Below are 13094 nucleotides of genomic sequence, written 5' to 3' on the forward strand. Positions count from 1 at the left end.
CATTCAGAACTAAAATAAAACACTTGCAATGTTTTATCTATATGCCTCAATATTAAACAACATGTTTTATACACTTATTTCATTTATTTTTGTTCAAAATTTTGACTAGCCAATTACAATACTTCTTCCTAGTTTTAATTAGCAAAAGAAAAATGAAGAATTTTATTGGTATGAATGTAAGAGAAATACAATCCTTTTAAAGCTATTTATTTTCATTTAACTGAACTGCCTTGCCATATTAAAAAAACATTTTTACAAAGGTTAAATAAAGTATTTCATAGCAACCGCTGCTGCTCAGTGCCTGTGTAACAAGAAACATGAGCCAGCCAAAGTTGTGCAAGTTGGTTTTCTTTCCCAGTAAGAGAATGTGGTATCTAAGACCTTGTCCTAACTCATTTTATCCCCAAGTGTAAGTCAAGTATGAACTAATGCCTGAAGGGAAGTCCCTGACTCCAAAAGTATGGATTATTTCACATTTATCTTACAATCTGCTCTCAGAGTTCTTAAAATTCACTAACTTGGCAAGTCAGGAATTATCATGAGAAATGAAATAATTTCATAACTATGAAGTCATCTAGCATTCCATGAATCTGACACTCACAGGGTTTGTCCAGGCTTGGGCATTATTCTGACCTTTAAATAATAGGTTGTGTTCAATATCCAGTTCAGCCTGGAACAATTAGAAAAGTGCTACAACATTACAGGTACAACATGAAGCCTTAATCAAGTTGCTGTTTTCATTACAAACAGACTTGAATTAATATCTCACTTTAAAAAATAAAACATTTTACACATGACGATATTTGCAATATTCTTAATAAACATGGTTTGCGTGACCTAAAATGTCTAAATATTATGTTGTTGACAGTTAAGATGAACCATTTTTCTAATGCGAATAGCATTTACAATGATTCCTGTCTAAAATTAATCACATGAACTAAATTTACATTTGGATGCAAAGGTTCTGAATATTTTCTGAAGAAAATTAGCTTATAATTGAATAGTGTATGGAAAACCTGTGCTTCCACGCATCATCAGTGAAGCTGCCTCAGTTCCCAGTTTCAATCCCTAAACTTGCTGTCATGGGAAGGGCAGTGAAAATGGTAACAGAACAATAACATTCCAGAGACTATTGCAGCGGGTTGGGATAGCTTCAACATAATAATCTAGTGTCAGCCCAGGAAACGCTGAAAGGCTCTAAAATTTGGTGTCACCCTTGTATTGTTGATCTTTTCATTCTGGTGTGCACAAGCTCAAAGAACTAGGGATTGCTGTCCTGTTCTTACATTATGACTGCTCTCCTCAGTGAGATCTCTAGCTCTGTCTTGACCTGCCTTTCCTTCTCTCTCCTCTCCAAGACCTGCCTTTTCTTTCCATTCCCTGTCCTTCTGCCAGCTCTGCACTGTTTCTTCCTCACATGTAGCTGGTGCACAATGCAGTGCCTCACCCAAGGTGGCTGGCAGAACTACAGAAGATAAATGTTAAGCCTTGCCTGGCTTTCTCTCCACAATGTTGCCTCTCAAACCGCAGATTTTGGGTGTCTATTGGTTAATAATTTAATGTACATTAATTAAATCCTGAAGTAATCTAATTTCTTAGGATCCAGTTCTGCCATCTGCACTCAGGTTGAGTAGTACCTTACTCCACAAGTAGACTAACTGAAAACTATGGGATTACCCACAAAACTAGCTACTACTCAGTGTGAGGATAGAAGAATTTGACTCTTTGATTGTAAACTGTTTGGGAAAAGGACTATACCAACCTATGTATTTGTACATATCCTAGTGTAACACAGCCCTGATCTTGATTATTACTGTGTAGACCTTCAGAATTTTGAAGGTGTTGGCTTTATGGTCAGCCACACACTGTAGTAGAAAGTTCCCCACTCTGTGCCTATTCCTGCTCTCAATGAAGTCAATGGCAAAACTCCCATTGTCTTCACCGATGAAGGGTTGGGGCTTTAATGTTGCCATTACTTACCAAACATCATTCTGTGAACCCAAAAAGGATTTGTGTATGGGCACCAGTTACGAAAACAATTTTTCACAATGTCCCCCCTTTCTCTTGGTATTTACCATCCACCCTCAAAATAAATAAACCAAACCAAAACTCTGGCCTCTGCTACAGGAGTTGAAAGAAGGAAATTGTATAGCAGCAACAGCAGCTAATAGGAGGATGAGAGACAAAGTAGGTCCTGTTGTACATAGTCCTGTATTGCAAGTTGTCCAAGGTAACAAGGGTGCTGCTCTGCTCATTATATAAAATTGTTTATAAAAATAAGCACAAGTTAAAGACAGAAAGACTAGTACAAACTGGATTGTTCAGGTTAAAAGAACTGTAATAAGGGGTCTTCAAGGTTCCTGATAATGTCATAGATTGACATGCCAATGATCTGGAAGATTCTAGAAATGGGAGGAAATGTTCATAATTAAAATAATCAAAATGTGTTTTGTCTGGTTGATTTTAATGGCCAATTAGAAAAACTAATTAAACAGAATTTGTAAAAAGCGATGAAGAGTCCTGTGGCACCTTATAGACAAACAGACGTAGTCATGAAAGCTTATGCTCCAATACGTCTGTTCATCTATAAGGTGCCACAGGACTCTCGCTTTTTACAGATCCAGACTAACATGGCTACCCCTCTGATACTAAACAGAATTTGTAGTGCAGGGTTCGCATCACCACTTAGTGCATGGCAGGCTAGAGCACTAGATTTGTATCCTGGCTTGCTGCACATTAACAGACCAGGTAGAAAAGCCCTAACATTATCTTATCCCTTGCTGGGCCCAAGATATCCCTTATTAGCACAACAGCCCCCTCCCCCACTTTAATGTATGCCTACACAATCTCCAACAGCTTTGAAGCTTAATTCAGCCTTGAAATAAGTGGTCGCATTCTGCTGATTGGAGAGGCATCTGCAACAACTTACTATAGGGCTGAGTTTGGTCCACCCAGGTTACCATGTCAATGTAAGGTATATGCTTGTTTTGCACATCCACTGACTGCCATTTCAGCACAACTTACAGTCAGTTTGCCACCTACATCTGTTTCCTAATTAGGGTGACCAGATGTCCCGATTTTATAGGGACAGTCCTGATATTTTGAGTTTTTTCTTATATAGGCACCTATTACCCCCCATCCCCTGTCCCGATTTTTCACACTTGCTGTCTGGTCACCCTGTTCCTAATCAACCTAAACCTTATCACCTCTGCATTTGACTTATAGATCTCAGCCATATCCATTATAATTGCCCTCCTAAACATGACCCCTATCTTACACATCAAGATTGGAATTTTCAGGGTGCCCAAGAGAATTAGGCACCCAGTATCCAGTGAATTTCTCTTTGGTTTCTTTAAAAATCCGAGCCCAGATGTTTGGCTACAGAAGTACAGACTGACAAACAGGGTGGAAATAGGCTTTTAATGGTATATGGCTTCCTCTGTAAGAGTTGTGTGAATACCATATGAAGAACATATCCCAAAAACTATGCACTGAGAAAATCAATTTCAAGAACCTGGCAAATTAATTTTTTTGCTTTGGTTCAGAAGCTTGAATGTTTATGAACATGATTTTTCTTTGGGAAGGGTGTGTGCATGTCCAGTTCCAAATCTGAATCACGTGTAAACACTTCTGGATTTCCTCATCCCTTTATTTATCTCTTATGTCTGATGTAGCTGCAGCATGCAGCTCCTGATGGAACTGGAAAGCTAAAGGTAGCTGAGCACATGAATAAAACCATAGAATCAATGAATAAAACCTCCAGCCAACTTTAACAATTGGTGCATTTGTAATGCTGTTTCTGACATACCTGCGGGGACTTGTGAGAGCGCCAGCTGTACTGGTGACTGTGCAGACTAGCCAGCACAACATTTTCGTCAGTATCCACCTGGCCAAAGCGCAATGTCTCCTGTGTGTCATTACAGATCACAAAATGGCTAAAGACCAACTCCTCTGCCTCCGGGCATTGGTTCTGGAAAAAAAAAGAATATGAAAGCCAACAAGCATCAGCTTAATTGCAAGATGTTTGGCAGCTGTCTGCCCAGTGGCGATTGTTACAACACAGAAATGCTGTAAGATCTGTTGTCATTAGCTTTGGTTATAAAGTATTCTATATTGCCAGCATAAGCACGAACAAGTGCTGGGGTCTAAAATGTGTATCCCAAGAATGTATTTTTGCTCTTCTACTGTAAATCATAAACATTCAAAGCTAGAAGGAAAATGAAATCTCCCAACTTTTAGAAATGACTAGTGCAAAATTAACATATGTAGGAAATAATGTGTTCTATGGTGCAGACAATGCACTAGAGGCTGAATATAAAGCAATGCTATTGTTCCTCCAAGCTTAATAAAAGATCTGCAAGGCTAACAGGACACATGTCCTGCTCCCCAGCTTCTTCTTTTACTTTGAAATGCTGCTGTGGAACATTCTGGAGCAAATATTCCCTCCCAGAAGGCTCTCTCTTGTGATGCTGCAACACTTCAAAGTAGCAGGACTGCTAGGGCTGCAACTTGGGAACTACTTCCACAAATCCACAGGCTTTTTTGAAAATACATCATGCAATTTAATGGCTCAACATGCAAAATATTAAACTGTCTAATGCATTTTCATAACATCATTTTAACTAGGTAGAAATACTCCCTGCTCAATGTAGCAGTCCCTCCTCCACTCTTTGTATCTGGCTCCTTTTCAGTTCTGAGGTATCGCAGCAGAGCAAAGAGCATTCTGGGCATCTTTCCACCACTTATTCTATTTGCATGATGGGACTCCATGACAGTCAATATAAATTATCAAGCCACAGGGCTTTACTCATGCCTGCAGGCACAAACTGCAATCTTTTGCACCAGGAGAAACATTCACTGCCAAGGGAGAATTGGAAGCAATACTGCCGCCCTCCCCCTGGGAGGGTTTTGTCAGGATGGAGCCGCTGAAAAGTATACTCAAGGCTTGCATAGCAACTCTGCCAATGGAAACTGCCTGGGGGATGTGATGAGTACCATAGCCTTCCCACCTGGGCCACCCCCTCCCATATCCTCACCCACTTTCTAGGTTGCTCTCACAGTTATGCCAAATTGGTCCCTTGTAGAGGTTGCAAGTGGCTGGTGCCACTGTCTTTTTTCAGGCGAACTTTCTGCAACTGGGATCTTTGAGCCTGAGACTGATCAGGGCGCACTGTTTAGCTCAGCTGAAACAAGGTATCACTTAACTAAGTAATCCTTTCACCCCTTAAATGGCAGGTTTCTGTAACACAGTGCTCTCAAACATTTTCATAGAGAAATCATCTCACAGATTCCTCTCCCGCACCCCCATCACCATTGTGCCAACTCTCCTTTTCCACTTGCTATCACATAACATCCTTGTGGCAAATGGAGCAATTGCTTACATGAGGAAGTAATACTAGAATACTATTTATGCAATTTTATGTATATAGCATATATAAATTATCACATTATTTACTTTTGGTTTTCATTTATTTTCCACCCATCTTTCCCTGCACATGCTTCTCTACCACTTGTTCTCTTCTTCTCTCTCTCTGTTGCTTGGTTGCCTTCTCCTCTCAACATATTGTCCAGTTGCTCCATTCCCATCTCTCCTTCCTAGGATATTTTTCTCCTGCTGGCAGGCAGCTCCAGGGTCACAGGTAGCTTCAATCTTTGAGAGCTAATTCTATTTCCTCTACTCCCTGTCTTATGTAGCAGAGTTCCCTAGCAGAAAAAGTGAGGTTGGCTCCTACCATAAGCTACTTTCACAAGCTTCCCAAGGTCTCTGACAACAATGTGCCTGGAAACCTGAAAAAAGCACCTGGAATCAAGGGAGAGAGCCAGGAACATAAGACCAGACAGCTCTCTACAGACCACTAATGGTCCATGAACACAGTTTGGTACCTGCTCGTCACTGTGGGCCAGATTTTCAGAAAGTTAGGTGTGCAAAGATGTGTGCCAAATTTGAACTTAAATTATGCCAAATGTGCCTTTGGATGTGAGTGCCTGGCTATTATTGAATTCTGTGTGAGTTTTGTGTGCAAATCAAAAGGTAAAATTTAGCCCCTATTGTGACTCCATGCACAATTTAGGTAACTTAGCATTAAAATGACTAATTAAGTGCATTTGTGTACTAAATTATCTGGTTTGTGAGAGCAATTAAGTGTGTAACTGGACACTTAAGTTCTGAAAATCTGGCCCGTTGTCATGAATTTCTCTTCATTATGCTGCATATCTTCCATGAAAAGTTAGTCAACTAAGCTAACAGTAGTCAAAGTCTCCCCTTTTGTAAGGAGTAAAACTCATTACAGAGTATCTGCATTAATTGTATTCAGCAGCTGATCTGGGTATACTAGATGCTGACATATACAGTGCCACTTCAGAGAGCAAAGTTTATTTTGGCACTCTCTAGTGATGGATCTATGACTTCTCATTGTCAAACTGCCATACCCATATATCTACCACAAACATATATTTTCTTGTAACAGCTTTATGAAATGTTCTTTTGTAAAGACAGGATTTAAAAGCTAAGGAACTCAGTATGTTATTATAGTCAAACCTAGCTCAGACCTTAGTGAATTTAATACAACTTTTTTTCCCCAAGGAAACAGCCACTGGATTTGTCTTCTTGGTTCTGCAGCCAGAAAGCCTGAAACAATAGCACCACAAAGAGTTTGAGCTTCTTGGAGTATTAATATGAAGCTCAATTACCATGAAGAGTAACTTCATGCATTTACTGACATGCAAAAATAATTCAATAGGCCAAGCCTAATTTTAATTTTGCACCAGTGCATATGTACAATTAATGATTGGCGCCTGGGGCAACAAGTTTGCATTTAAGATGCCAGAATAGATGCTTTACAGGCTATGGGATTGCACACCTTGGGTGTGTGACCCTGATCTAACATTGTATGTATGTATCTAAAGTCCACATATGGCTTCCATCAATGTGGTATCTGAGCCCCCCTGCCAATTTTCAATGTATTCATCCTCACAACACTGCTGTGAGGTAGGGAAGTGCTATTATTCCATTTTATACATAGATTATTGAGGCTCAGTGACTTGCGTGAAGTCACAGAGGAAGTCTGTGTGGAGCAGGGACCTGAACCTGTCTCTTCCAAATCCAGGCTAGTGCCCTAAGCATCAGATCATCCTTCCTCTCATTACCTCCTAGGGCAGCATGCAGCACTGTTCCATCAGACTATACTAACAGCACTAACCACATTTAATGTCAAATACTGATAGCAGTTACTAGCATTATATGCTCAAAGTATTACCGGCATCTATTGTCTTTAGCAGCAGCGTTTCTAAGACTTAGATACAAGTGGTATTTTAAGCCCTAGGTCATACTGGATTCTATTCACATAACTCAGGTCACAGGGCCCCCAGTAGAGGAAAGTTTACCTGAAGGTAGTTGCAGTGGCACAAGATACTAGTCACCTGCTGGGGAAGAGGGGCTTAGAGGTGGTCACTGATGCCCCAAAGGAAAACAAAGGGGATGTCAAGAGTGACTTGTGGATGTGCTAATTCAGAACATCGCTCATGGAGCCTTTGCTGGTGGGTTCCTCCATATCTCACATTATTGTTGAAAGATATCTTTTTCCAGCAGAACATTGCCTACTCTCCCTTGATGTTAGCACCCTCAGAGGCACAGTGGGTGAATTTAGCCCCAAAGCTGCTGCTAATGTCTAGTGCAGGAACTCCTCACTTAATGTTGTAGTTATGTTCCTGAAAAATGCGACTTTAAGCAAAATGATGTTAAGCGAATCCAATTTCCCCATAAGATTTCATGTAAATGAGAGGGGTTAGGTTCCAGGGAAGACAAGACTATGTGTGTGTGTATATATATATATACACACACACACACACACAGAGTATAAGTTTTAAACAAACAATTTAATACTGGTACACAGCGATGATGATTGTGAAGCTGGGTTGAGGTGGTGAAGTCAGAGGCTGAGATATTTCCCAGGGAATGCCTTACTGCTAAATGATTAACTAGCATTTGGCTGAGCCCTCAAGGGTTAGCTGTTTGTTAATGTACAAGGCAGCAGGCATGGAGGGAGGGGAGAGAGCATAGCAGACAGAGACATGAGAGCGAGAGATGCACATTTCCCCTTTAAATAGCTAACCCCAGTCTTAAGTACACTGCTTTGTTAATTAGATCAGCTTGCTGAGATGCAGCTGCTGCCTGGAAGCTCCCTCAGTCCTGGTGTGTCCCTCCGCTCTATGAAAATGGGGTAAGCGGGGTGCAGGAGCAGGGGGAGGGGGACACCCTGACATTAGCCTCTCACTTCCCCTCTCCCCCTGTACAGCAAGCAGGAGTCTCTGGGAGCAGCTCCAAGGCAGAGGGCAGGAGTAGCACATGGCAGTGGGCGAGGGACAGCTCAATGCTGGCAATTGTTAGCCTGCTGGGCAGCTGCAGCACAGGGAACTTAGGGGAGTGGGGAGCTGATGGAGGGCTGCCAGTCCACCCTGATTACAAGCCCCCACCAGCTAGCTCCAATGGGCTGCTCTTCCTGCAAGCAGTGAACATAGCAGGCGGCTGCCAAATGATGCCGTTAGAAGCAAGCGTTGCACAACTTTAAATGAGCGTGTTCCCTAATTGATCAGCAACGTAACAACGAAACAACGTTAACCGGGACGACTTTAAGGGAGGAGTTACTGTACTAGAAATGCCTGGGGTGGGAGGGCTTTGAAAGGGAGAAAAGAGGCAAAAGGAGGAGAGGAAGAAGTGTAGACTGGCAAAGGGGAGGATAGGAATAATAGTTAAAGGGGAGGATCTAATCCCCAGACACAAAGAAAGAAAACAAACAAAAACTGGAGCACTGTGCAGGAGTCATGTCAGCAGAGGACTGACTGGCCATTCAAAGAGTTGCAAACAAAAAACATGCCTAAGACTGGGTTAGGGGAAAATGCTCTCTTGAATCAAAATAACAATCAAAGGATTTGACAAAAGATCAACACACTGAACTGGGTATGGACAAAGGTCAATTCCTGGGGGACAACTCCCTGCCCTCTCTAGTCTGTTCGTAGGTCTTTCTGTTCCTTCAGGGAGGCCTGGAAAGTCTCTCTTGTTCACAGGGTTTTCAAATAATTTGTGAACTCAATTCAGAGAGGAAACCCCCTTCTCTATATACTGCTGGTCCTCAAGCTTCCCTGGTCTCAGGGCTCTGTGCTCATTTGAATGACCATAGCCAGAAAGATCTTCCAGCTCAAACTTATTTCAAAGCAGTGCTGGGTTTGGGAATGAATCATAAATGAGTCGCCCCTGTGCATGGGGTTATCTTCTGAGTGTTTTGCAAGCTACTGTACAGTTGTGGATGAGTTCTGCATATATTACTTAATGTGGCTGTTCTGCTGAAAGGACTTTAGTAATTTCACAAAGCCTTTCCAACTGTTTTTCTAAGGCAGAACAGCAATCTTTGATAATTGTTACAGTCAAAACCTAAGGTATGACATGCTTGCTGCGTTTTGGCATTATCAACTGAAATGTAAATAGCAGCTATATGCATACACCATTCCTTCTTCCGATCCTTGTAGCAGAGATACAAGGAAGCTGCTGTGATCACAGATATCTGCCTGACTGGAAGATATCTTGGAAATCAGACTGAGTTTTCTTAATGAACTGGGATCAATCTGCTAATAACAGAGAGGTTAATCACCACATGGCCTTAAGGGGAAAAAAATGAATTGGTTTCCTCATCTTTAAAAAGTGATGTTTAATAAATTCTAAGGGGTTCAGAAAAACATTTAGGCCCCAAAGGGGATGTTTACATTTTTCTAAAATATACTCCCATAGTACGTACTTGGAGAGCTATTTTATCAACTGACCCTTGGCCTATGGAATTCAGTGAAACACTAAAGATTTAAAACAATTTGGAATGGTTTAAATGTTCAAATACAGTAAAAAAAATTGCATCATTATTAAAGTGAAGCATGCATTTTCTGTTTCAGCATATACTCTATTATTAAATAATTACTCCTTAATGTTCCCTATACATTAATTTTATAATTAAAACCTTATTTACTTCAGCTTTGCATTCAGTTGTGCATTAGATTGTTACAGCTTGTATTTGAACAGGCATTTCATATTATAAAAGATTAGACAGTGAAACACAAAGTCAATAAGGGAAATAGTTTTTTAAAAAAGAGCTAATCTCCTCCGGTTTTCAGCATGTGACCTAGAAGTATAAAGCAAAATGTGTACTTGGTGTTTTTTAGGCCTAATCTACTTTTAAAACTTTCATCATTACTAAATCAATCCACATCTAGGAAACAAAGACACTGACAAAGGCTTCTGTTAAACTTGAACTCTTGACCTAAAGGTGCAAGGCCAAATTGCTTCATGCTTCATCTGTCTGTCCCATCCACATGGAATATAAAATTACTTATGCCATATATTAATCCAGTAAAAAATATGTGGAGAATTATTTTTGCTGCTTATTAAATACATGTTTCTTGTTGGCAGCATTTACTCTGTACTCGATCTGAACACCGTACATCAAACAATACTTACAACTGGGAAATTCATTTTTCCCCCTTGTGGAGGTAAAACCACATACATAACAGCTTGGTAGCAATTTATTTAATAAGCAGTTTTGAACCCACTTCTGTGTCAAATATCCCCTAATTTCAAAGTAGTGCAAGTTTTTAATCTAGAATACTCAGGGCTAGATACCCACCACATCAGAACATGGTGGCAAGTACCCTTGACATGAGAGGAAACGAGAAAATTACAGCAACAATTACAGAAGTATATCCTCCTGTGGATCATGTTAACATTGCCAAAGCCATGTATAAATCAGAACCAACTATTCATAGAATGTACCTGTCAGCAATATACTATACAACATATGGCTCTACTTAATCAAATATACAAGTCCATTTTTTCAACTTGGAATATTCCTTCAAGGCACTGTGTAGTCAGTCGGCCATTTACACTCTGATGTGGTTTAAAACATTTAAATATTTACGCACGATATTTTACTTAGATGTATAACTGTCTGAGAGACTTTTTTATCCTAAGAGGAAACTAATCTTTCTGAAGGCCATGTTTCAGTAGTTGCCACACATATCTCAGATGAGGCTCTGGTTCTAAAACAGAAATATTCTGGGCTTAACTGGGCTAACAAGGAATCTCATGTTTTTTCTATGTTTGTTTTTTATTAAATGCATTGTTCAAAATATGACAAAAGACAGAAATTGGAGCTACAAAGATCTTTGTTCACAGTGATATTTGAACCAGCTGTAAAGATTTAAATCACACTAGCTCTTGTTTTATGAATGTCCTTTTGCAACAAGCAAACCATGGAGTGCCCTTAAAGAAGATTTTTTTTTATATAAAACAGATGTTTTATCTTTTTTTTACTTCGCTATTGTAGTGCCATTACAGGTAATTAATTCACAAGAAACATATTGGTCTGTAGGCAGATAAAGAAAATTATTTGCGTTCAGGGCTGTATTGAGGTGAGAGCATTATAGACCTTTGAAAGTTCACTGCAGAAGCAATGTTCTTTGCACCAGAACTGGTCTTGCTGATTAATGCTGCATAAATAGAATGTAATGTGACACTAGTACTGAACTTCAATAAGAATAAAAGCAGTAGCTGTTGGAAACAAAATGTCATACTACTAAGAATGAACTAGTCTTGCATATCATACATCATTCACATATTAACTGACTATTTTGTATTTCAAAGACCCACTGGGTTAGAATCTGATCACAGTTATACCAGTATAAATCACTGTCACTCCACTGAAGTTCAAGCAGTTAGTCTGGATTTACTCAAGTGTAACAGAGCAGAATGTGGTCCATTATCTCCTAATTTTCACAGCTGTGTTTGAATTAATGCTCAATACTAGAAAGACTTCTACTGTAAAAGTCTTTTACATCTTTGACTATTGTTAATAAATTTAGTTACCACCAACTTTGATTTTAAGTGAATCCAAATAGCCAGAACATAACTTCTTTCATGCTACCATATTTGCATACCTGTTGCCAAGCTTGAAATGCTGTATTCAGAGAATGAACTGCATGCTGCCCAAAGTTTACGAATATAGGGTCCACCATCACAGTGCAGTCCAGCAACCTTTCTGTTGCACTGCTAGAAATGGCAATCTGCCCACAGATTTTGAAAGGCTTCACGATATTCTGCATAGTAACATTTCGGCACTCCAAAAGTTTACAGTCAGTCCATGTAGAAAACTGGATCTCCTTGAAGATTGATTCATCACTCCACTGCCGGAGATATGTGTGGGGCTCTTTGAAGGAAACTATCATGTATTCTAGTTCAGATGGAACATTTTTATCAGAGGTAAATGGTTGAAGGGACCTTGCTGGTGCTGTTAAATTAAAGAATAGATAGAATTAAAATAGGATATCAATAATGCAGTCAAGCTTCAAGAATGTCTTTGCTTTCCCAAATTATTTTTTTATTTGGAGGAGCTTTTCATCTGTTCTAAATGTGTAAAATACATAGGATAGCTTAAATGTCTGAAACTTAAAATTATTGGTGATAGTGTACAGTATTTGATAAACAAAGACACAACTATAATTAACATAACCTTATACACTGCAAACACAATGTACGTAAAAATAAAATCCATCCAGATATATCCATAAATTTAAGCAACCAAAGTACCTTATATATGTTACTTTTCGTCCTAGCTCTATCTTTCACTTTTTGTCTGTTAAATCCAATGTTAGGCACCATTCCTGCATTTTGTGGAGTGCAGGAAGATTCCTGTACCAGCACACTACACAATGCAGAATTGGGGCCTTACATTGTAAACTTATTTGGAGTAGCGACCATATTGTTGTCAGTTCTGTTTGTGTAGGGGGAGTATGTATGTAACATGCCATACACATTTATGAGCCCGTATAAATAATGAATACCAGTAACACTGTTATACTTGTTGAACTGCCATTCTGCAGACTAACAGGTTTTATAATGAAATTTCTGTATTTGCTCTGATTAGCAGAGTATTCAAAAACCACAAGTGTACCCTCCCTTTCATAAGCAACATCATCACTCAAAAAATTAAAACAAACCAAAACATAATCTTGAAACTTCAAGATTGAGAAATATATAACAAGGGTTTCATGTGCTTCAT

The 13094-nt window shown here is 39.6% G+C and overlaps 1 protein-coding gene across 1 annotated transcript in view; it reads right to left on the reverse strand.

Annotated features, from left to right (window-relative positions):
- Positions 1 to 13094, reverse strand: part of VPS13B (vacuolar protein sorting 13 homolog B) — a 902514-nt gene that overhangs the window by 69283 nt on the left and 820137 nt on the right. Inside the window, exons 42-43 of the mRNA XM_045002958.1 lie at positions 11974 to 12323; positions 3809 to 3970 (exon numbers count right to left, since the gene is read on the reverse strand). Coding sequence (XP_044858893.1) covers positions 3809 to 3970; positions 11974 to 12323 — 512 coding nt within the window. The remainder of the gene's footprint in view (positions 1 to 3808; positions 3971 to 11973; positions 12324 to 13094) is intronic.

The sequence above is a fragment of the Mauremys mutica genome, chromosome 2, assembly GCF_020497125.1.
Source record: "Mauremys mutica isolate MM-2020 ecotype Southern chromosome 2, ASM2049712v1, whole genome shotgun sequence".
In the NCBI taxonomy this organism is placed as follows: Eukaryota; Metazoa; Chordata; order Testudines; family Geoemydidae; genus Mauremys; species Mauremys mutica.